The sequence below is a fragment of the Thermobia domestica genome, chromosome 9 (genome assembly GCF_964235325.1).
Source record: "Thermobia domestica chromosome 9, izTheDome1.hap1.1, whole genome shotgun sequence".
In the NCBI taxonomy this organism is placed as follows: domain Eukaryota; kingdom Metazoa; phylum Arthropoda; class Insecta; order Zygentoma; family Lepismatidae; genus Thermobia; species Thermobia domestica.
Window position 1 is genome coordinate 43,286,982 of NC_137462.1, and position 27,192 is coordinate 43,314,173.

General features: G+C 37.6%; 1 protein-coding gene across 1 annotated transcript; it reads right to left on the minus strand.

Annotated features, from left to right (window-relative positions):
- On the minus strand, nt 1–27,192 carry LOC145694618 (uncharacterized). The gene is made up of 3 exons (XM_081771017.1): nt 27,034–27,192; nt 7,837–8,070; nt 1–1,838 (listed from the first exon to the last, which is right to left on the minus strand). Exons 2-3 carry the CDS (start codon nt 8,063–8,065, stop codon nt 1,042–1,044), a joined length of 1,026 nt encoding a protein of 341 aa, XP_081627143.1. The 5' UTR covers nt 8,066–8,070; nt 27,034–27,192; the 3' UTR covers nt 1–1,041.

Below are 27,192 nucleotides of genomic sequence, written 5' to 3' on the forward strand. Positions count from 1 at the left end.
TTGTAGATTAGGCTGTACAACTAATTTTAAAAAAAATACATAATAAAAAAGTATCAAATTTTAGGAATTAACTGAACAATTTCTACCTTGTTTTTTATTCTGTAAAATAATATCTAATTTTTTTAATGTATTGGATAGGAAGTTAGTTGTACAAAAAATAAAACTGTAGTGTTCTAAGATGATTATAATCATTACCTACATTTACCTTGTGATGTTCGTATTTTTATACCTACCCTGTGCTGGTAAATGACATTTTAAGTTGTTAAGCATGGAATGTATTAGATCTACACATGTACATATTTTACCCAAATTTATGAGGTGGTATTAAAAATTGTATAATACAAATTGGTAAGAAATACAAACTAGAATAATTACTTTTTCTTATACTTTCTAGAGCTGAAAAATAGATAATAGTACAGACACCTCAGATTAACAACTTCTGTTTGAACATGTGATGAACAGGGTTCAAATATTTTTATAGAATTATCGTATAGGTCGCATGAGTACGGAAACAATAATATTGAGATTATGAAATGAAAATTTTATTTCATCTTCGCCAGCATAATAGATTCAGTTTTTGAAAGTAATTATATCTATTTTTGGAATAATGTTTGAGAATTAGGTACAACAATTCTATGAACTACTCGAAAATTGCAAATAGTCATTGCGTATCTGCATTGCTTGTGACAAGAATATATTTTTCAGCTACAAAGAAGAGTGTTCAAAAGTTGTACCATTGCTTTTCATAATGCAAAATATTATGATCTTTAGTTGTACAAAGTTTGAATTGAGGAAACAGCTATACAGCTGAGAAATTATGAATTCATATAGATCTTAAAAGCTGTATCTCAAGTGTAAACCTAAGGAAATAGTACCACTGTAGAGTTCTACATTTTAAGAAAGTATATTGTTCAATTTTTTGTCTTTTTTTTCTTTTAGAGCTTTAAGTAAAAGAAACGTGCAACTTTTAATTGGTATTAAGAATTAAAATTATTGATTGGATTTTTTTTAAATACCTGAAATCAAACAATGTAACTGTTACTACTTTTTCTTCTTGTTTTCCAATTCATAGTATTCTTCATCATCAGTATAAGGTTCTTCTTGTTCTTCCTCTTCCTCACCTGCTTCTTCATTAGGAGAACCATAATCATCATCTTCCTCTTCTTCACCTAACTCCGGATCATCATCATCTAACTGGGGTTCCTGTTTTACTTTTGAAGCTGGGCTTACTGGTTTTTCTTTCTTTCCTTTGTTATTGTTCTTGTTACTAGTACTCGGGCCTGGTTTAAGCTGAGATCCTTTATCTGTTCCTTTACTTTTCGAAGTTTCCGGTTTCGGTTTGCTTTTAGTTGCTTTTCCGGTGATTTGTTCCGGCTTTGTTTTCTTTGCTTTCGGTTCTTTGTTTTCCTTACCTTTAACAGTTGATTTTCCTTCCACTGTCTCCTTTGTCTTTGATTCTTTTGCTTTTCCTGGAGGCTTAGCAGTTTTAGTAGTAGTTGTTTTCTTAACGGTGGATTTTTCTTTTTCGGTCTTCTTACCAGTGGCTACAGCTTTACTTTTTGTAGTCTTGTCAGTTGGCACAGTTTTCTTGTCTTTGTTCTGTGCTTTAACATTTTCTTGTTTCGATTTTAAAACAGCACGAGCACTTGCACCATCTTTGTTTGTACTTCTACCAGCAGTCTTCTTTTCGGTCGATTTTTTAGCTTTGTTGATTTTATATTTTGGTTGACTGCCCTCACTTAGCTGAGTTTTCAATATTATCTCCTTCTCTAACAGTTTAAAAACAGCTGACTTTACGTAATGTTTCACGAGTTCTTTCTTACTTTCAGGATACTGAGCTGTAAATCAAAATAAAAAGAAAACTCAATTCACTTATAGCAAAGATTTTTGGTTATGGTGTTAATTTGCAGATTACTTTAATAGGTTTGTTAAATGGTACATGAATAATTTCACGTAAGCAAATGATCCATTTTCAATAGATTCCAAAGCATACCAAGTACTAAAAGTGGCTAGGGATGCGCACGAGACAAGATTTATGGCTGTCTCGTCTCGAAAATGTGCTGTAGAAGTGATGTCGACTCGAAAAATGGACATTTCTCTATTGAAAGAGCCGTGTCTCGACTCGAATATTCTCAGGAAAATCCTGTCTCGACTCGACTCGTGCGCATCCCTAAAAATGGCCCATAAAGTGTTACTACAACAGGATATATTTTATTATTATTATTATTATTATTATTATTATTATTATAGTAATATCGAAGATGTGCACAATATTAAAATAATAACTGTGGTTACAAATAAGAACAAAGTGAACGTATAGGCAGGAAATACTTATAAGTAGGTATTATGTGCTGAAAAAAATATTCCATGACTAATATCGAAGAAATTAAAATCTATAATAGCACTATTCTGCCTGTTGTATTGTATATACACGAAAACAGATCACTTAACTACTATTGGAAAATGTACACTGCCATTTTTGATAAGGTTACGGAGCAAGACTAAGAAACAGGTGATTGGAGAATCTTACACAATGTGAATGTTACAATAACTATAAGGCCACTTATAATCTACACAATTATACAGAGTGATCATGCAACCCACGGCGCAAATATACCTTTTTCTTTTGTTGGAAGTGGCATGTGCTGATTACTAAAGCAAGGAACTTATATTACAGTGCCATAGCAGCATGCCATATACATTGAAGAAAATAATTTTGGCAGAGTATATCATAACGAGTGAGTTTCGAAACCACAACGGCATGCACTCGGGAAGGTATCTTCAAATAAATCATTCGTTACACGTCTTTACGATAAATTCACGAAAACTGGGAGCACGTCAGATGTCTCCGAAGTGACAGACTGCTCTCACATCGGACAAATTGGCGGATACCAGTGAAGCATTGAAGAATAGTCCGTGGAAGTACTTGTGCTGGTTGTTGTATTACTCAACAGGTACCATTGTAAGGAAATTTATATAAACAATTCCACACAGAATTAAAGTTATGGAGAAGTAGTGCTAGTGATTCCCTCAACACTGTTAAGTATTTTCAATGGTTCATGTAACGCCTAATAGGGAGGAGTTGGTAGGGATGTACCGATATATCGGTATTAATGATAGTGGCCACTTTTGAGAGTATCGGTATCGGCAAATTGACACCGATATTTACCGATAAATTTTCCGAATTATTTTCAGTTTGTTTAATATTAACAGTGACACTTATATTTCATCGGTTTCTTTTAGACAAAGTTGATCTAAATTATCATCAATTGTACAATCGATTTCTTTATGCATGTACGCCTTTGATTTGCACTACCTGTACTCAACTGATTTTTAGTCCCTCGATTGCAAAATAGCGGTGAAGAAAATCCAAAGGTTTTTAGTCAGGGTTATGGGTGCCCGAAGAAAATTTTCTAGAGGGGGGAGGGTATTCCATGGTTGCCATATTACGTCTGGTATTTAATACAGGTGGTTTGCCATATTACTAGTGGCACAAATCTGTCTTCAACATTGGGGGGACAAGTAAGACAGTTTTTTTTTTTTTTTTTTGTTAAGCTATGCTCAAAATAATTGTGAAGTTGAAGAACAAACCTGTGGAGGATCAGGGATCAGAGTTGTCTTCAACATTGGGTGGCAGCCCGACTTGAGGCTTATTCTGGAGGGACATCAATCTCGTTTCACTTTACTTTGTGGCAATTGGATACAAATCAAATTTTTTCCCAAAAAACACATTTCAAATCGGATTATTGGGGGGAACAGTCCCTCCAGTTCCAAGATTGGAGGGGGCATGTCCCCCTCATCCCCCGGGATTTACGCCAGTGCATATTACGCATACATTTTCGTGAGCCAGGGGTTGTCCCACCATGCCCTCCCCATTCGGACGCCCATGGTCAGGATAGCAGACCCGTAATTTGAATCCCAAAAGAGAGGTGTTTCGATTCAGAAGAAAATGTTATGTAAGAAACCCACAAGAAACTTACTTTGTCATTATTTTCTCCTACTTACTGGTTAAAAACAATTAGTTCTAAACTTAATAGTCTTATCGTTTTCGACTTCGCTTAAATAACCCTCTTATTTTTTATGATATACACAACACCACCTGGCTCAGCATGCATAAGTTCGTAAACAATACAAATTTGTAACGATAGTATCCGTTTGCATTATATGTAGACCTATGTAATAGATACAATGTAACTATCAAAAGTACATTGTGACTCTTACAATTAAGTTTATACTATATAAATATTTACAAAAAGCAGAGTTTCATATTAGGTTCCAGGCTATAACTAGGTATAAGTATTTGCTGTTTTTAGTTCATTTTATATGAGCTGGATTAAATTTAGATGAAATTATTTTGTGTGTGTGTGTGTGTGTGTGTGTGTGTGTGTGCGTGTGTGTGTGTGTGTGTGTGTGTGTGTGTGTGTGTGTAACCTAATATGAAATTCTGCTTTTTGTATTTGTATGTTAAATTTTGGCCTTATATCTAACATACCCTATTATGTATAATGTTGATAATTTCATTATTCTGAAAATTCCTGATAATATATATAAGGAATGTGTCCAAAAGTATCGGTATTAGGGATGCGCACGAGACGAGTCGAGACAGGATTTTCCTGACAAAATTCGAGTCGAGACACGGGTCTTCCAATAGAAAAATACACATTTTTCGAGTCGAGACTACTTTTACAGCACATTTTCGAGACGAGACATCCACAAATCTTATCTCGTGCGCATTCCTAATCGGTATCGGTAGTATTGGCCTCTTCAGTATTGGTATCGCGTATCGATGAAAAAGTGGTATCGGTACATCCCTAGAAGTTGGACGATTTGTATTGGTAAGATAAAGGTTGGTCTCACCTAGGTGGGTATATGAATTCACGAAATTCGTGTTTGTGATCGACTGACAATTCGCATGCACTGTATGAGTCTCCCTTTCACGCCCAAAAGACTGGCGTATGGTGTGCTATGTCTCGAAAGAACTTTCATTCCCTTCTCACACACAACGATCAACAGTAAATGTTATCTCCAACTGACCAGGCAATTTTTTTGCTATTCTGATTGATGAGGAAACAAAGGATATGGTTCAGCAAGATAGTACAACCTCCCATTCCGCTTATGTGACCATAGAGTATTTGAAATTGGTGTTATCAGGGCTCCATTAACAAAGCCACTGTGACCACCAGGTGCCCTACCTCACTCTTCTTATGGGGAAATGTAAAATGAACATCTTACATAACCTATCCGCATATCTTGGACGAAATGCAGACCAACATTCAAAAAATTGTGCACATTTCACGTAGAATGCTCCATGCTTTGTTCAAGAACAGAATCAAAGGTGCAGACTTTTGTAGTGATAAATACTGGTCATTTTCAACATCTTTTGTAATACTTCAATGGGTCATCTCTTTTGATCACTTTGTATAAAAAAAAGTGTTCCATTTATCAATGCTCAGGCTATACTAATATAGCTAGAAATGTGAAATTTGAATGGAAACTGGTCATGGAAGCAAGGAATAAAGTTGTTTTTAAATACCATACTTCCCTGTAGAGGGGAGGGGGAGATCAATTTTATTTTGCGAAAGAATACAGTATCTCTCGAATCCTCGATATAGGGAGATGAAACTCAGTAAATAAACTCTCATAACTCTCATTAAAAACAACTGAACACGTGTTTCGGAGTTTTCGAAAATTCCGCTTTTAAACGGGACAATTTATATATTCTAATACTCTATTCTTCGATTAAACTGCAAGTATGACGTTCAGTATTTAAACTCTTAATTAAAAATGATGGTTTTAAATGATTTCGAAAATACTGTTCCTAAAGTAGGAAAGAGGAAGATTACAAATTTCCAAGCCTTTTTTCAGGAAAGCGCAATGCAAGGATTGCTTAAGTTGAAAGGGTAAAAGTTGGCATATAAATTTTCAATTAAATATCATGAAATCCGTATTTCAGATTCGAAAAAAATTCAGTTTCTAAAAAGGAGAAATGGGAGTAAATTTCTACAATATTCAACATTTCCGGTATTATATTTATTAAATCTTACTTTTCGCGTGCGAAAAACAGACACTTCTGATAATATTATACAAATAAAAATAAAAACATCTAAAATGGGCAGGATAGTTGTTCACATAGAAAATATCACATGATGTATGGAATCCAAGCTAGATTAAAATAAAGAGAAAACAAATTATATTTGTCAGTTTTACGTCTCTCAGTTGTGTAAGCTAAAGGAGACTGATCATGAAAATGGCGGAATGAAGAAAGTAAGAGAAAACTAAAAACTCCGAGAAAACTTACGCAACGGTGTTTGTCCACCACAAAGCCACTTGGCGCGAGCTGAGGTTCGATTTTTTCGCAAGTATTGCGTAAGAGTTAAGATTATCAGAGTTTGACAAAGGTCAATTCTTGAGATCGAAAATGGCCTTAAGAATTGACTCTTCCCGAAGAATTCCAAAAGGTCCTCATCAATTGCGCGAACTGTTGCACTAGCATTAGCATTTTTATTTGAGAGCAATCGTAGTTAAAATGCATCAAGACGTGTCAACAGGAACAAGTGATGACTGGTCTGAAAAGCTGGAAAGAGGATCTAAAGGTTGATTTTCAGTCTACACGTTACATTCAGTGACTGTTACGAGATCAAAGAGCAGAATGGTGGAGCACTAACTACCAACAACTGTTATTAAATCGGAAACATACCCAGTATGACAATGTGTTGTATACATCTCATATGAGGTATTTTAGTAATCTCTCTCGATATAACCACTCCTCATTCTTCTGATGCGATTAACGTTCGATAGAAACTATTTTTATTCCACTATGAAAACTCTAGGAGTTCTTATGCGTAATCTCAACAGTGCTGGGCGATAGATTTGGGAGTATGGTGAGAAGCATTTTACTAGTACATGACAAGGACTAGGTCTGTGATTGTAAACAAACTTATTACCCTTATTTGTTATGGCAATCTGCTAGCATACACCTTCCCCATGTTGCACTTTTCCCCAATAGTGATATCTTCCAAGAAAAATGGTTCATGGGATACAATACGAACTTCCAGTACCTCTGATGCCCTCGAGGATATCAACGGAATATTGTCTCTCGAAACAACACCGACCTCCATCTCAACATTGAAGGCCGCTTACATACAGCTTAGTTTGGCCATGGCAGCAAAGAACTACCGATAGAAAAGATCGATATCTCATTCTATTCCTACTGTGTTGGATCAGTGCTGTACAGAAGACGAAAAGAGAACCAGCACGCTATTAGGTAACATAATTTAGGACCCATTTTGTGTATATCAACCTGCATTTCTGAAATATTAGAATTCTCTAGTTCTTGAGATAAAATATTCTGTACATGAATGAAGAAATCATTATTGACCAACGCTTAGGACAAAATCCTTAAGCTAGAAACTTAAAATTTGCACAGGAGAATGGGTTCGTTTCGTAAGGTACTAGTAAGGAAGATTTTTTAGAAAATTCGACGTGAAAGGAGAGAAACTGGAATTGCAATTGTAAGAATAAGATGTCTATCTTGGAATCTCTTGAGAGAGACATGAAATTTTTGTATGTAGACATTTCATTTGAAACAAACAAGGATCAAAGTGCTTTTGGATGTTGATCTAGAATGGAAGAAAAAAAAGGGGGAATCATTAACATCCCCACACGAGGAATTCGAATTTGGTGCTATACTTCGAGTCCAGATGAACTCGAAAGGTGCAGACGAACGCAAAAATTTTGCCCTTAGTATCACGTGAGAGCATTTGCTAGTAAATGATTTGCAGCCAAAATTAAACTAGAAATAAATATTTACTGTACCTGATAGAAGATATTTCTTACCTATGACCCATTTCTGGATTTGCATCAGCGAGCAACCTTTCTTATCTTCTAATTGTTGTATTGCAGTCTCCACCATTTTTACGTAAGGAGGCTTTTTTGCTGTCTGACTGCTGATAGGAAGCTCAACCTTTTTGGCTTCAGAAGCCATCGGTTTCTTGGGTTTGCCGAGCTTAGGTTGTTCAGCCACTGCCGCTGCTTGAGGTTCATCTTCGTGGGCGGTATCTGACATTGATGCTGAAAGAAGAAAATACATTATTTTATATAGCTCTTCAGTGTATATATAATGAAGCTTATGAATAACGGGTACAGATAAGACATGATTATTTGTCCGTAAATTATTTAATGTTCGTTACAGATAGGAGACGTCCAATTTATATTAACCATGCTCATGCGTAGCTCCAAGCAGCTGGGGCGCGCCCACGTGCAGGGCTATGACGTCAGAAACCCCCTTCCAAAAACATCGTAACTTGACATACATTTGTAAATTTCCTTAACAAAACTATACTTGTTTAGCAGAAAAATTATTAGTGTAGCATGAAGATTTAGTTAAACTTAATGCTGTACATTGCCTACAGCAGGGTTTCTCAAAATGGGGTGGGGACTCCTAGAAGGTTCGCGAAGAAAAGTCTACAAAACATTTTCAGCAGGTACAGAGTTGTTAAAATATCAATTTAAATGAAAGAGGTACCATAAGAAACAATGAAAATAGCATATTGAAATACCAGAAAAATACAACTAAGTTTTTTAACCAAAATTTGAAATCACTATTTTTTTATCCTATGACCCAAAATGAAGAGAGTTATGAATTTTTAAAATTTTCAAACGATCTCCATTTTGAAACGATATGAGGGATCGGATTCGGTATTTGTAATATGAATGAACTGACCAAATTTGGGTTTAATCCATTTGCTTTTAGGTAAGTTAGTGTATCCACTATATGCAAGAAATGGATTCAACTATTATAGAAATTGAAAAATATCGTGATTTCTGCAACAGGTATATTAAAAATCCCATACAAGCTTATTACAAACCAGAGATAAGGGAGTCGCTGGTAAGAGGATGTGATAAAATGCGGGTCGTGATATAAATTAGGTTGAGAACCACTGGTCTACTGTATTGCCCAAGATGGTATCTGGTTTCGAATGTTTCTACATGGAGCTTGTTATTAAGTGCTGAACCCATAATACCGTCAAGTGGAAATTGGCATTATGCAGCTCATAAAGTAAACCTAGATTGTCTACAACAAAATGCATAGGTTTTGCACTCTCTGACAGCACTCTAATTTCACAAGTGCTCATTTTCTAACTCATATTGTAGTCAAATCATTCCAAGATCAAGTTTGCTTTTCCATTTTTTTAAACGTTGTAAAACAAATCTCTTTGCCATTTCAGAAAAAAAACGTAGCAAAGGAATGTTTCTGACATTGTTTCTACGAAATAAGTATGCAGATATGTCATTTATGAACTCCTTATTGAGCTTGAAACAAGATCAAAAAGGGAGTATTGTCAAAGCTGTGTTTTCTGTAGTTACCAGTACTTATCTCCGAAAAGTAGACTGAGATCTTGCATTTCAAAAGTCAATTGAGGCGTTTTATTTTCATATGCTATGAATGGCGAACTGCACATGATCTCTTTATCGCCAAATCTACGGTTAGTCTCCAGTAATATGGTGTCTAGTCCATAGTAGTTGAGAAAACCAAAGAGATGCCTAAAGGAAAACGTCGGGAAAAACTATATTATGGTGTTTTCTTGTAAAAGGAGCTTACTTCAATACTAAATTGGGTGTTCCAGAATTTTTCCCCCAGATTCATAAGGTATAAAATATGACATACAAATACTTTATTTAAAAAAAAAAAAAAAAAACGAACAAGTTTGTGTGTATACAATTAATAAATTTCCACGTGTGATCCTTTCGTTGCCCGAAGAATATCCAAGCGATATTCCAATTTCACCAATGTGTTGGTCAACATTACGTGAGGGATAGATGGTACGATTTCAGTAATTCTGCGCTGTAATGCTGCAATGTCGTTCACTGGTGTTTGGTAAACCTGGTCCTTGACATAACTCCAGTGGTGCTATTCAACCGGTTCGCAGCGGCTCGGGCGAACCGGTTGTTAAAATATTTCGAGTTCGCAGAACTGTTTGTTATACAGAGATAAACCTACATACACACACATCACCAAGCCAAGCGTGAAAGAAAAAAGCCAAACAAAGTATGTGTTTAAACCTGGCAGAAACTATTTTTAGAATTTGAAAATTAAACCATGCAGATCGTTTGTTCACGATTGTTCTCAAAATTTTCGTTTGATCAGGATTTATAAACAATTTACATCAAAAACAAAATGGGCGGTGGCAACTTCACGTAGCAGAACCAATTTTCGGCAATCGAAAATAAAACCATGCAGTTAAGATTTCTATATCTTTTGTATTTCTATTAGCATAGCATGTGTGTGTGCACTGCAAATTTCAGCTGAAACCTGGAAGAGAGCTTGTATTACAAAATTTTTCACAGCCATAAACAATTCATCTGTTTGAAGAACATTGCTTTGCTCTGTGCATACGAGAATATTAATGGACGGCGGGGGGACGGTAAATTTTATTTTAAGTTTCTTTTTTCTTAGAAATTCTTACAGGGTTAAAGGTACAATCTCTCAGAAGGTGTAGACGTTTGTTCCTTATATCAAATGCTCAGATATCTAAAATGAGAACTGAGATCATATGAGTGAAGCAGTGAGGATTATTTATATTTGAAACTCATACATATCATTATTAACAATTATCGATCCATTGCTGGACGAACGTCTTTAAAATACTTTCTGACAACCATCTTGGATAATTCGTTTCCAAGATATTCGAAGTGCAACATAATTTCGTCACACCATTTGTATGCTGTGTAGGTCGCTACATGTCACAAGAGAATTATCTACCTACCTTCTATCTACTTCTATCTACCTATCCGTTTACTATATCTCTCAGATTATATATATATATATATATATATATATATATATATATATATATATATATATATATATATATATATATATATATATATAGTGTGTGTGAGAGAGAACCGGTTGTTAAAAAATTAGAATAGCATCACTGCATAGTCCCAAAGGAAGAAACCCAGTGGGGTTATGTCTGGTGATCGCGAAGGCCAGTTTATGGGACCATCTCCCCGATCCATCATCTCGAAAATGTTGTATCCAAATAGGCACGGACATCTAATCCCCAGTGAGGTGGCGCACCATCTTGTTGGAAAATTAAGTGCGGAATATCCTGAATCTGGGCATAAAAAAATAAATGCAACATATCAAGATGGGTATTGGCTGTGATCGTCTTTTCACTGGAGAAAAAGGGCCTCTAATTTTATTGGGCATAAGACCGCACCACATTCAGCTTCGGGCTGTCTCGAACGGTCTCAAACACAGCGGGGGGATTCTAGGACTCCTAAATCCTAGCATTGCGTCGGTTGACAACACTGTTCAAATGAAATGTGGCCTCATTTAAGAAAAGTACAAGTTTCAAATAGTCAACATAATCCTCAATCTCAGCATGGTAACAGCAAAGTCATAACGAGTACTGTAAATCCCTTTGGTTGTAAGCAGTGGCGGCAGTTTGATGTTGAAAGTTGGAAGAGGGGGGAGGGGCAAGACATGATCTGAACAATTGTATATCAATGTTAGATTTTCTGGTTGTTTCTAACATTGTTTGATGAAAGGTTGTGCAACTAATAGGATACTATATTTCTTCACTGAAAATACCATATATCGTATTTCTATTTTATTAAGTAAATTCATAAGAGCAATACAGGTAGGTACTAGCCCTTTATACTCTTAAACAACGAAAGTGTAAGAAAAGATTTGAGTTCTTGCTCATGAACATCTTAATATTCTGTCTGAAAAATTGTGTGATCAGATTATTTAATAAATTTGCAAAACAAATAAATAGAAGGGATAATATTAATTATAGTAATGAATAATGACGCTTGTTTTGCAAAAGTTATATTGAAACTGGGAATTAATGAACAACTTATACTTTTAATTCCATACATGCCATTAAATGAATGTTTTTACTCTTAGAAAATGAAATACAGTAAGTACTGCAAGTATATGCTATGGCATTTAAAGAAATACGCAATTGGAATATTAATTGCTTTGAATTGCAATTAAAACGCAATTCCTGTAGCTTTCTTAACTCAATGGGAAGACAAAACCAATATATACTCACGCAACAGCAAATATCAGTTTGCACCATTTTTTTCTATGAAACAGTAATATACAAAATTTAAGGAACACTCGAATGAATTCATAGCCAATGACAGAGATGGTATTGGACTTGAGTTTTTTACTTCCTAGTTAGTCTTAGGAAATGGGAAGAACTTCATTGACTTATGGTCAGTTATGAAACAGTGTTATCTTCTTTCACGGAAACGCATTTTTTGAAAGTGGTTTCACAATAAATAAAATTATCATTATTGAGAACTTACAAGAAGAATCTCTGGTGGCTCAACGGATCATATATGATTCTGTGATGGGAATAGGTGGATCATCAGGACTAATAATTACAAGAGGTATGATCAATTCAGTGTGAAGTTCAATGGGACAATAGCAGGTGCATTTGGTAAAGAAAAGAGAAATAAATGCTGGAGACGAGAAGAGGAGAGAGAAATGGAAGATTCAGCAACAACTAAAGGAGCTAGAGGAAGAAGAAAATTAAACCGCGGAGATAACAAGGATATTCAGATCAATGAGAAGAAAACTATGCGAGAAAGGATGAAAATTTTCTAAATGGGTTGCATTTAACAACTGCACCAGCAAAAGTATGTTACATAATGTTTCTTTTTTTAATAATCAGTAAAATCATGTATGAACTGTATTACTATAAGCAATATTATAATGCTGTGTAATTGGTATTATAATGTATAAACATATAATGTGTAATTTTTTTCATATCTTAAGTACTCTGTATACTGTACACTTTCGTTTGTAACTACCTTTTGTGTAATATGTAGCTTTTGTGTAATCAATATCGGCCTAACGCACATGTTTGTAAATTTACATTCCTTTGGAAAGAAAATTGAAAAAAGAAAAACAGAAGCGGAAGAGAAGAAGGCCAACTATGGGGAGTGTGGAGGCTGAGGTTTCTTTCTTTTTCCTATATTTTTAACTTATTCAGGGGTCAGGGAAATCTTGGAACTTTCGTCATGGAAAGTCAGGGTAAAGTCAGAGATTTTTCCTCCAAATTGTGTGGACACCCTGTTTACATTTCCAAATGAAACTATATATATTCGGGCGTCACTTAAAAAAAGTGAAGTGGCAACTGTCCCCTCTTGCCCCCATAATCGCCGCCCATGGTTGTAGGCACTGTACGATCTGGACTTTGTACGCACGGAAAAGATGTTTATGTAGGATGCAGTGCATGACGGCTTAGGAATCTGGAACTTACATGAGAATCTGCGGTCTAACTTCTTGGGATTTCTCACGAAGGCGTCTCGCTACCTGAATTGTCTGCGCACCAGAGCTCTGCACGGGCCGGGCGCGCCCGTTCGGCCTGGTGAACTACCCGGCCCGGCCCTGCCCGTTTCAAGTAATATCAAACTGGACTGTGCCCTAACCGGGCCGGGCACATTCCGGGCTGGACACTAATGGACCGAACCGGGCACATGTATTTCCGGGCCGAGCCGGGCTGGCCCGGCCACACTGAAAGACGGATCGAAAACTAATGTTGTCAGCCTATGTTAATCGTAATGTGTTTGGGAAACTGACTTTATTCAAGACTGCGAAGTACTGTAATACTACTACTACCACAGCTAATACTACTACAACTGCTACGACTTCGCGTCAGTGTTGAAATGTCTGGTGGTATAGAATTTACCTTCTAAGTACAGAAAAAACTGAGAAATGCTAGTTATTACGGCCGGTCTGCGTAGAATGTGAATTGATGCTTGATCTACGAGGGACAACGGTGGCTCAGTAGGAAAAGCACTCACATTTGGTGCTAGAGGTCGTCGGATCAATTCCTGCTGGTGCTATGTGAGCTTTGTGGTGCACAAACGCTCTGTGCGTGGGAGTTTTCGGGGTGGTCCCGTTTCCTCCCACTGTTTTAATTCCACCAATTCATCCCATCATCATCCATACGACCTGAGCCGTACTTACCTAAAGAACGTATGATGAAGTCAAGTACTTGACCTATTAAGTATATTTGGTACGCTACTAGGGTGGGTCGTTTTGCCACTTTTTCTTCGGAACGAAATGTAATACCTGGCAAAAGTGGCCAATCCACATGGACATTTCAGGTATAAATTTGTTTTCAAATCAGATAATATCTTCTGTGAGAACTATTGCATCAAAGTTTCAAAATTTACCTGAAAATTGCAAAAAAATACCAAAGTTGTTCATTAATTTTAGTTAGGTTAAAGTAAACATATTTTTGGGTTTATACATGCCAGATGCTATGAAAACTGACATTCCTGTCTCAAAATGCCAGTTATATGCGCTTGGGAGGGATAGGGGTGTCTTCTCTGCGGCCGGAAAAGAGGGTAAATTCAGTACAATTACTCGTTTCTACGGTTTTTTTCGTCCTTGCCTTTTCGTTTGGGACCTGCTGAACCAATATGATGATGAACGTGATAATTTTTTGGATAGCATCGTCACTGGAGATGATACGTGGTGTTATCACTACGAGCCGGAATCCAAAAGACAGTCTATGGAATGCCGATTTTTACAAGCGCGACATGCAGGCTCTGGTTCATCGTTGGCAAAAGCGCATAACAAATGGTGGGAACTATGTGAAAAAATGAGTCTGTAGCTGAAATATTGCTCTGTTTAGTTGTCTGTTAGTTATGTATCTCCATTAGTTTCCATAAAAGAGGATGCATTACTTTCGGAACGATTTTCGTAGATTTGACTGAAACTGTTATGATTGCTCAGAGATACAATGTAAGCGAGAGAGCTGCGGCACATATAACAACTGTGCTTCAGGCAGCTTCAAAGGCTGGAATATTAACTTCCCAAAAATCTAGCGACATAACATCTGCTTTAACTGTAGACAGGAACAAAATAAGGCTTGCGAAACAAACTTGCTCGGAATTTAAAAGAAAGTTCTAGAAATGATCCCATTAAAAGCCTATACTTTGATGATCGAAGGGATGACATTAAAATACACACAGGCATCGTTAGAGAAGAGCACTTATCACTTGCGCATGAACCTAGCCTAACTCTCAATACGTTGGTCACGTGACACCATCCTCTGGCTCTGCACATGACGAGACCACAGCTATTTTCGAATACATAATGGACTAACTCAGAGTTGGCTTTGATAAAGTTGAGGTTCTTGGGTGTGATGGAACAAACACTAACACTGGTTGGAATGGAGTTGTTCTTCGAAAATTAGAGGAACTAACAGGAAAACCTATGCAATGGGCTATTTGTCTCTTGCATTTTAATGAACTGCTGTTCCGAGCTCTCTTCACGCATATTCACGGCGCTTATTCAAGCCCTTACATTCTTATACAGGTCCCATAGTTTCAAAACTATCTAATTGTGAAAAGCTTTCAGTGTGGCTATTCAAACCAAAAATGTGACTTATCTCAACATAGTTTAGAAGAGCACAGAAAACTCAGTAAAGACCTGAGATGCTTGTTCCAGATATGTCAAGCCATTGACTCCGGAGCATGCCCGGAAGAGGTTGTTTCTATGTTCCCTGGCAAACTAAACAAAGTTAGCTCGTTGACTAGTGCAACAAAAATTAACATTCTATATTGCAACAAAAAACCTACCAAGAAATTAATAGAAATTGCGACATTCATACTTAAGAGTCTGTGTGGTTATGCAATACCGTATCAGAACATAGTCTTCCATTGCTGATGGTCCTCTCACGTCTTTGAGACCATTCATAGATCTAAATACTTACCAAGGAAATACCAGGATGTAATCCGTTCACCCATTCAGACGAATGCATTCTTTGTACTCCCAGAAAGTTTCTTCTCGCCATGATGACTGATGGTCAACTTGCTGTCCGACAAGATGCATTACATAAGATTCTTAGTGCTCGAGAACACGAAGCAGAGAATCTCCATAACTCCATTAGATATAACATCATTCCTAGACTGAATTTTGAGGCAAACGATTACACTGCAATGACCGTTTGGGAAAGCAGTGATTTTTCAATAACTGTACTACCAGTAAGTTCTATGGACGGAACCAAACAAACAGCTCATGGTCAAACTTTCACTTCCTGACAACACTGTGCCAGAATGGTCCTTCACCGTCCATCCGTGCCACACGGTGGCAGTAGAACGGATAGTAAAATTGGTCACTGAAGAAGCCTCCCGAGTATGTGCCAGTGATGCTAGAGGCAGAATAATCAGATCAACCTTACTTTCTGGGCAAGATGCGTATAAATTTCAATCAAAGTCGCAATTTGTAACAATTTTTCCGGAGAGTGACTAATCGGATCAGTTCATCCGGCCCTATATATGGTTGGTTGATTGGATAGGCCTAGCGGAGGAGTACTAGGTGCAGCCACCTCTACATGGTGGGCTCTAGGTCACTTGGCCAGGCTATATTGCCAGGTGAGCGAGGAACTGTACAAACGCTTAACTGTACTGAATTTGCACCATTTTCTGGCCCCAGAGGAGGCACCCCTATTTCCCCAAAGTGTACGGCATATAACTGGTATTTTTATACTTGAATGTCAGTTTTCATAGCAACTGACATGTATTTAACCAAAAATATGTTTACTTTAACATAACTGAAATTAATGAACAACTTTGGTATTTTTTGCAATTTTCAGGTAAATTTTGAAACTGAGGCAATAGTTCTCACAGAAGATATTATCTGATTTGAAAACAAATCTATACCTGAAATGTCCATGTGGATTGGCCACTTTTGCCAGGTATTACATTTCGTTCTGAGAAAAAAGTGGTAAAACGCTGCACCCTAGTACGCTACCATTAGACCACGGAGGCCGAAACCGTGAACTGATCACTGTTCACAAGATCAGTGCAATTTGTAGTAATGTTCAATTAGCAATGCAAATAACAAATGGTGTTACATGTTCCTACTACCAATATAACAAAATATAATCAAATAAATCACAAAGGCTCCAGGGTCGATTAGGTGTTCCTGAAACGGTAGCTCAGTGGTTGAGCGTTCACCTCTGGTGCATGGAGTCCCTGGTTCGATCCCAGCTCGCGCTAAGTGAACTTTGTGGTGGACAAACACCGTGTGTGGATTTTCTTGGCGTTCTCCCGTTTCCTCCCACTTTATTCATTTCACCATTTCATTTATCTCTCATCATCACCGTCTCCTTTAGCCTAGCCGGCATAACTGTAGGACGTAAAACTAGAAGATTTCATTTTCATTGTTTTGTTTTCGTATTACTAGTAATAGGAGTAATAGTATTCGCTGTCGTATTAGTATAGTAATGAGTAGTAGTGGTGGTAGTAATATTAGAAGCAGTGGCAGCAATAGTGGATTTAGCACTAGCATTCGTAATCGTAATAGTAGTATTAACAGTAGTAGTTGTAGTATTAGCATTACATACAGTGTAGCAGTTTTACACATCTTCTCTGTTACTCGTAACGCACTAATGAGTGTAGTACAAGACTTTTACGTCCATGAGCTGTATTATTGTATAATATACATGGCTGGACAGAGCAAGTACAGATAACAGACAGACAGAATAGGAATATAATGTAGAAAGCAAACCTCAGGTAACCTTTCACACGATTTCGAGGACAAAAAGACACCAATATTATGACGACAACTCTCATTTTCCATCGCGTATTGAAGGTTGACTCAGACTTGGTTGTTCTCAGGCCGGTTACGCCGGTCCGTTCTCCGCCCTGCTCGAGATTCGGACCGGGCTGGGCCGAGTTTGGTCGAGCCGGGCATGGCCGGGCCAAGGTTTGCAGGGCTCTGCTGTGCACTAGGTCCAGGCCTGCCTGTTCTGTAGACACTGACACTGCCTGTTTCCTTAAACATCAGATCACATCTTGATGCTTCCAACATCTGGTGGCTGTCTATGGAATGACGTCTGGATTTGTTTCTGGACTGTTTTTGGTGATATATCCTGATATCAGAGGACGCATTGGGCTTTCTTTTTGTTTAAGTACATATTTCTGCAAATGGTGTCCGATTCCGCTGTTGTTACGTCAGTGGTCCCTATACAGGACTGGATCCGGAGGTCGGGGCTAGAAAATATCTGGTCCCTGCTGGCTTCACCTAATACATATCTTCATGATTCTTTTTAGATAGCTAGTTGAGATTTTGTTCAGAGTGGAGGTACCTGGAGGCCCGGAGCTATATCCTCCCCTAAGCTCCAGCTAGGGCCCGGAGATAAGCTTGTTTATATGCCATATTTTATATGCCGTCTTATGAACGTTTGTAATCATGGAAAGAATTCCTGGTCCTAGCTGGAGCTTTCTGGGTTGCAAGAACTGGCAAAGTTTGCAACACTGAATAAACTTACGTAATTCCGAGAACTTGCTGTAATTATACCTACCGAAATGTATTATTGTAATGCTATAGAAGCAAAGTAAATAAAATGTAGTTTTAAAATGTTTCAATCAAATACTGAACATAATTTTAAGCAATATCAAATTTAACATCATCTTCAATTTAACATCTCCGGAATGTTTTATGAAATGAAATATTTACCTTTTACGCTCCATAGTTATGCCGGCTAGGCTAAAGGAGACGGTGATGAGAAATGAAGGAAATGGTGGAATGAAGAAAGTGGGAGGAAACGGGAGAATCCCGAGAAAACCTACGTACATGGTGTTTGTCCACCACAAAGTTCACTTGACGCGAGGTGGGATCTAACCAAGGACCCATGCACCAGAGGTGAACGCTCTACCACTGAGCCAATATATTACTTGTAATTGTTTTACATTTGTAAACATAAAATACTAGTTTCCTACATTGTGCACAAATATGTTCCGCCAGTGGAAACAAATATCCTACGTTTACATATTACGTAATGTTATTTTGGACCAATTTTTACTTCTTCCCTCCCCCTTGTCAACTTTGTAACGCAAGGCCGAAAACTCCACCCTTGTCACGTAAAGCTTTTTGACTTTTGTTTTTTCACAACTTTGCTTGTTTTGGGGTTTATTACAATAACAACTAATTTTAATGGCAAAACATTACAAAATGCTTGTATTCTGAATTGTGGTGTATTTTTCACCAAGAAATTAAAGTATTACAAAATGTTTACCTTACCGTAACAATATTTTAACCCCATATGATTGTTTAATTAATCAGTCTTAATTCTTCGATATTACATATTCCTATTGTTGTTTTCTCACGGAGATCGCACTTTTTTTCTTTCTTTTTTTTTTTTTTTTATCACCGATGATTGGCAAGAGGAAATACTGCCGGAAGACGCAAATGAAACAGGATCCAAAGAACTAACATCAACCTTTTCTTCCGAGATCCAGGATGCTTGCTGTATACGAAATTCGCCAGTGTCGATGATACAAAGATTTCCTCGACTAAAGATTCGATGTGGATACACACGTGGAGAGCCGGGAAATCTCATTTGTGAACAAGCTGACAAGCATCTTCTTTGGACTTCAGTTCACCCCTTTTCAAATTATTCCTGTCCTAAATCAGTGTCAGAATGCGACTAAACTATTTCTCCAGGAAAATTCAAAGAGCAAAAATTCAGTACGAAATTAATATCTACGAATTCAGTTTTAATATCTTACTTTGCTCTGTAAATTGTGGATCGTTCCGTCACAGAAAATATTTCAAGAAAAGAATTTCTCTATTTTACATGCGAAACTCCTTAGAAGAATAGAGTGGGTAATGATTCAAATCAGAAGTTTTGAATCATTCTCAGAAATAACAATACGAGTGGGAACGCGAGGGCATTTTCAAGCAGTGGTTATCATCACTATCAACTACAAATAACTCCAGAAAATCTTCGTGCGCCGTAAATGCAATGCGGTGATAGCCACAAAATAGAGTTTTATTGTATTGTAATACACGCAGGTTCAGCATCAGTCATGCTGGTGTCTAAATCTACGAAATGCTTATAGCCTTAAATATAGCACTTTCGCGACTTTGGCCTTTTTTAGCCGTTAAATTAATTGTAAAAATACGTTTTTGAATAAAATGTATTTAAAAAAAAAAGCCTATCTTGTCATTACCTATAGTCCTATTAATTGATTTTTCATGACTGAGGGTGTTGTTTCTTCTCTCCCCACCCACAGATTTACAGATACTTAAGAATACTTGTCGACTCAAAGAATTTTCATCTCGCTCTCGTAACGGCCCGTTTGCTACTTTTTAATTATTTTCATTTTCGCATTTCATTGCAAGAATGGAAGTTTTCTAATACAAATTTAGTAAACTGTTCGGCTCTTCAAGCCACAGATTGTTTTTGTTTATTTAAAGGAAACAAATAGGATGCCTAATTAGCTTGAAAACTCTCGATACAATCATGATGATTCATGTGGGTGTAGAGAAATAAGAACTGTTTTTAAAGACAATAACTTGCCGAAAGAAGTACTGTTGAAAATTGGGACAAGTGCAGTCTACACAAACACAACCAATTTACAATCCAACGATGGTTCATTAAGTTCCAGCGCCTCGGCTAGCTGCGACGTCATCAATGAACTTATTTCAATTCAGCTGCTAATATGGCTGTTGACTTCCACAAATCACATGCGTTGTTGAGTGATTTTATTGAAGTTTAAAGTCATGCATGTTGCTTGTTAGTCTTCAGCGAATAAAATTAAAGATTTCAAATTTTACTATAACTCACTTATAACTCTACATACGAAAACGGAGTTTAAAATCTACAATGTGAGTTATAGTTTAGCAGTTCAAAATCTAGTCATTTTTTATGGGGGGGGGCTAAAAATACTTATTTCTGAAGGTTATCTACCCTATTTTCTTCAGAAATTGTTGGCAACACTGAAATAGAGATGCTAGCGTGATGGCTGGTTTGCATCAGACGAGTGGAGAGATATCTCTTGAAATGCAGGACGAGACAGGGCTCTTCCGATAGAGAAATATACTCTTCTAGACGAGACAGCTCTTTCACAATAGATTTTCAAGACCAGACCGCCCCAAATAACTTCTCGGGTGCAACACTATATTCAATACCTCTCCACATTGAACGTTTGATCTTAGTTTGCCCACTTATTCAATGATTTCCAGCATTTGATCGACTTTGTTGACAAATATACGCAGCTCTGACTTACAAGGGAACCTTCCGAAAATGATAGTTGCAGTGAAAGATGTGACCTATGCCAATTGAAAGAGCTGTAACAGAGATGAGCATTCCCAAAAAAATAGCTGCCCATAGCAATTGGTTCAAGAAATATAAGGAGTGGAAGTTCGGGAAACAGCAAGGTTGGATAAGGGGGGAAAAGTGCAAATTCCGAAAGAAAGGGGGCACGGCAAAATACAATGCTGACTAATGATGTATAGAAAGAGATTTGCCACAATAGGGAACAAATGAAGGCCACAAGTGGGGTGAACAGTGTTGCCAACTGCAATGAAAAGTACATGTTTTGCAAAGAGCACTATATGAAGTGAGTGCAATATTCAGTGTCAACCTGTCATGTAGAACATAAGATATGACGTGTGTAATCAGTGGTACAATCTAACAAAAGAAATAGAAAAAACAGAAGTACGAAAAATACGGAAAAGACGAAGTTGGCCATAATGCGCCATATTTGATCACGAGCTGTACATATTAGAATGAAGAAACCAAGAAAGCTCTAACTATGCTGGAAACCGACGTATCTAGAGTCGAAAAGAAAAACTAGTTCCAAAGTTGGCAACACTGGTCATGAAAATCCAGACAATTCTAATATAGTTAGGCCACTCGCTTCACAAAAAGAAAATTCCGGCAACAGGCATCACTCTGAATGCATCAATGCTGGAATGATTGAGGCAATGTCAAGTCGTGGAACAGGAAATGGTTGGGTTGAGCCAACAACCGGTAATAGAAGTAGTGAACATTATGTCGTGGTTGGGTCGTATGTGGGAATATACAGGGTGTCCCACCAAACCTTGTGACCTGAAAGATTTGCGAAACGAACAAAAATGTGACGTATCAAGTTGTGCAGGAATGTACCAAAGTCAGGGGATGATAAAAGTCTGTAAGAAGCAAGTGCCCACAGGATCCCCATCATAGGGCTCCATGAGCCAACTTCAAACTTTCAAATGGCAACAGGGACCGAGTGGTACCTCTTTCGATAGATAATGGAATGTGCAACAATACCTATAGGAAACATTTGCTATATGAAGCATGGTTTTCAAAGTGGCCGCCACAAATATATGTTGTGTCTTAACATGGCATCAAACATTATGATCTCAAATTGCTGCGAAGCGAAAAGAGATGTTGCAAATCCAATTGCACAGGAATGTCGAGGGCCAAGAAATGGTTGTAAGAAGCAAGTCCCCCAGGGCCCCCATCATAAGGCTCAAGGGGTCAAACGCAACATTTCAAATAGGAACGGGGATGATATTTCTTTTGATAGATGCAACACCACCTATAAGAAACATTTGCTATATGAAGCACGAGTTTCAAAATGGCCGCCAAAAATGCACGTTGCTCTTGTCGCCGAGCAGATATTTTTGGCGGCCATTTTGACTTTTTGTCAATTCTTCCGAATATTAAGGCCTTCCCAAATACAACCGCAAACATGCGGAAGAGTGATTTAAGCGTATTTTATGCCAACGTGTTTTGGCCAAGTTTGGCAGAAAGAAACCTAACTGATGTTGTGCTACTTGTTGATTCTTGATCAGCGAACAAAGACACCAACTTGCTCTACGAACATGTACCATCCGGAGTGAATTTCAAAGTTGAGCTGATCCCTCCTGGTTGTACGAGTCTGATACAACCACTTGATTATTTTTTTAGACCATACAAGAACTTTCTGGGCTACGTTACAGAGCTTGTGTTATCAGATACTCACTTTAACATTTGGTCCCGCGAGAATTTTCTGAAACTTCAAGCCTTAACCCATTACCAGTTTACGGCATGTTTATTCAAGCCTTTGATTATGTATGCCTTCTACAAGTGTGGATATGTGATAGAAAGACCACCAAAGATTCCGACACCTCTAGAGTACTGTTTCGAGACATTCACAGGCGAACATTGCACCATGTGTGACGGATTGGCAGTATTCCGCTGTGCTCACTGCAAATGTATCGTCTGTTTGGACCAATGTCTTATCGAACAATTGCACGTACAATGTTGACGAGCATGCACAAATGATGCGAAGGCTAATGCCTGTTACCGGAATTTTCATTTTGTGAAGCGAGTGGCCTAACTATATTAGAATTGACTGGATTTTCATGACCAGTGTTGCCAACTTTGGAACTAGTTTTTCTTTTCGACTCTAGGTACGTCGGTTTCCTACATAGTTAGTGCTTTCTTCTTTTGTTCATTCTAATATGTACAGCTCGTGATCAAATATGGCGCATTATGGCCAACTTCGTCTTTTCCATATTTTTCGTGCTTCTGTTTTTTTTCTATTTCTTTTGTTAGATTGTACCACTGATGGTAATAGTATACAAGAGGACCTCATTATGTCCAGTGCACGTGCATACTTCCTACTGTTGCACTACGTATGAAAATGATTTTATTACATGTAGAAGTGGTAATAGAACACGCAAGAGACCCAGATCATGTTGTATTCACACTCCAATTATGAAGTGTGAATACAACATGATCTGGGTCTCTTGCGTGTTCTATTACTACTTCTACATGTAATAAAATCATTTTTATACATAGTGCAACAGTAAGAAGCATCCACGTGCACGTGACATGCGATATGTGTTTCAAATGCCCCACATATACTCATACAAAATGTACAAGGGCACATTATTATTCTTCGCATACCATATAAAAAAACACATTCTTAGAAGAACATCTGTAAGTACAAGGGCCATTTTAAGAATGCAATAAAAATTAGGGAGGGAGTACCAAGCGAAAAAGCGCACATATAGCCCGAAGTACAAGGGCTATATTATTGTTAATCACGAAATATAAAGGTCTGGAAAAGTTAATGCCTACAATGACCTACTGAGCAACATAGAAGTGCTTACCGCCAACGTGCTGAAATTTCTGCAATACAAGATTTTAAAGCACAAATATAAAAAAAGATTAAGATCGCACATTTGCTTCACGATCCACGCACTTTACTTACTTACACGTACAAATATCACCATTTTCATCTTCCTACCGTACTGCCACCTGCAGAACACAAAGCACAAGCTCCGTCAATATAGGCAGAACCAAAAAAAAAAAAAAAAAAAAATGGCACCCCCATGTAGGCGGAACCTCTGTCTAGAACTGCAGGACGTTATACGGCCCGCAAGAAAATCCCGAAAATGCAAATTACCAATAAGCGAAAGTAAAAAAAAAAAAAAAAAAAAAAAAACGCGAGCTCACAAAAACCTCTACGGAATGAGCCCAAACCTTCACGAAACAACCCTTGAAAACAACCCTTCAAAAACCGGTAATCAATCACGGTAGACCTGCTACTACTGCATACAACTCTCAAACAGTTGAAGAGAGTTCACCGTGCATCAAAATAAACAAGTTGTACGACCCCAAAAGTGAAATACATACGTTGTTCTTTATATTCGTACCACCACAAAAGTGAACGACACTCGCTTTTTTACCCCATTTTTAAGTTCCTAGATGTTCAGTGAATAATCTGTAAAAGATTGCACTTCGTGCGTCCTCGGGAAGTAACGAGGCACTGTCGTATACTATATCCCCACTGATTATACACGTCATATCTTATGTTCTACATGACAGGTTGACACTGAATATTGCACTCACTTCATATAGTGCTCTTTGCAAAACATGTACTTTTCATTGCAGTTGGCAACACTGTTAACCCCACTTGTGGCCTTCATTTTTTTCCTATTGTGGCAAGTCTTTTTCTATACATCACTTGTCAGCATTGTATTTTACCGTGCCCCCTTTCTTTCGGAATTTGCACTTTTCCCCCTTGTCCAACCTCGATGTTTCCCGAACTTCCACTCCTTATATTTCTTGAACCAATTGCTATGGGCAGCTAATTCTTTGGGAATGCTCATCTCTGTTACAGCTCTTTCAATTGGTATAAGTCACATCTTTCACTGCAACTATCATTTTCGGAAGGTTCCCTTGTTAGACCAGATCCAAACTTTCTCGACGTCTTTATTAGACTCATTCGATCGGCACCCAACGATGTGACTATTCTCTGAATGAAACGAAATCTGAGTTTTACGTCCCACGATTATGCCGGCTAAGGAGACGGTGATGAGAAATGAATGAAATGTTGGAAGGAAGAAAGTGGGAGGAAACAGAAGAACCCACGAACACGGTGTTTATCGCTTGGCGTGGGAAGGGTTTGAACCCGGGACCCCATGCACTAGAGGTGAACGCTCTACCACTGAGCCACTGCGGCCCTGGCTATTCTCCGGCACATGTCCGATTTATCGATTTATAACATTAATTGTTTATTTAGATTTTATCAATGATTTTTAGACCTTGAGCAAATCAAAAGACAGAAATATACGCTATCTTCAGAAAAAGGGGCTAACTATCCGTCAACTATCCCCCTCTCCTCTCTCATTAAACCAGATTCGTCAATTCTTAATATCAATCGTTTGATATTTGTTTGATCAAATGTGTCAACAGTTTCCAGCAATTGATCGGTTGGTTTCATTGATAGTCTCCCTTTTCTACGCTTTATATCCTCGGTAGTAAAGTCGATCAAACGTGGAAATTGTTGATCAAACGATTAACATCGAAAAATTTCGAATCTGGTGTAAAGGGAGACTGTAAAGGGAGAGAAAATACTGTAGTTTATGTTAGTAAAGCCGATCAAAAGTCCAAAATTACTGATCATACCCGATTGAACGATGATCAAACAGATAATAAAGTGTTGAATCGGAAGTCGAGTTGATAGTGTTGATTTTAACGCCCTGTTCAGCAGCAAGACTATATGAGACGGGAACCTACTGATTAACGTGGAGTCCGAACCACATAAGCTCCTGCTGGGAATGGAACCTGGGTCTCCCACGTCAAAGGTGTATGCGCTAAATGCTTAGCCACGAAGGAGCTCTTTAATCAGAGGTGAATGGGGACTACCCTCCCTTTTCTACCCTTTATATATCTGTTAGTAAAGAAGATCAAACGTTGGAAATTGTTCATTAGACCTGATTAGATAAATTTAGAATCTGGCGTAAAGGGAGGAAGTAGCGTGTAGTTATTCCCTACTAAAAATAGCTCATATTTATACTCACAAAGCCGATCAAACTTTGAAAATTATTTATCATACCTGATGAAACGATTGACCTAATACATTGTTGAATCAGAGGTGTAGAGGGGCTAGTGCCTTTTTCTATCCTTTATACCTGTCAGTAAAACAGATCAAATGTTAGAAATTGTTGATCGTAACTGGTCAAACGATTATTAAACGATTGACTTGACACGAAATTAATTTTAACATGAGGGGTTGGGTGAAGCTAACTGCACGGAGGTACTTTTCCTGCAACAAGATATTTGTAATCAGCCCTTCTTCCTGTAAACTTTTTCTTTTATCCTTTATTCATCAAACACCGTGTGCGTGGGTTTTCTCGGGGTTCTCCCGTTTCCTCCCACTTTCTTCATTCCACCATTTCATTCATTCCTCATCATCACCGTCTCCTTTAGCCTAGCCGGCATAACCGTGGGACGTAAAACTCAAAGATTTCATTTCATTTTTTCCTTTATTCATCAAGTCAACGTCTCTCTCATGGGTCATTTCTATCCCGTAAATATGTGTCGTCGTTCGTCCTTACTACTAGCTTGCCACAATCGAAAACTACACGGAAGGTATTGTCAAAGAGTCATGTATCAGTACAGTTAAGAGCGCGTACTGCAACAAGATTTTTTTAGTATCATCAAATGGGACATATTCCAAATTTAGAACCTTGATTATATAAAGTAGTTTGAGCTTTTCTTATATATTTATATTCAAATGTTTAATTTCTAGGTCAAATAATTATTGAAACTAGCTATGTTTAATACAAGTATATATTCATGATATTAAAGAATTCCATTTTTGTCACGTTCATTTACGTATACCTATAGTAATTACTTGGATAAGTACTAAATATGAATGCAGATTGAACATTAACTTATTTTCTTTATCAAAATTGATTTCTAAATTATGCTAATTGCTTACCTAGTATATAGAACAAGTACTTCAAAAATTAAGTATATCTTGAAGAACTAACAGACCCGCCGAACTGCTCGAAACCGCCACCTGACTTTTACGTTTGAAATGACGTAATCTGCGTACTTTTTATAAAATCCTCTAGAGGCGTGGCTGTCGCTGTCTTTC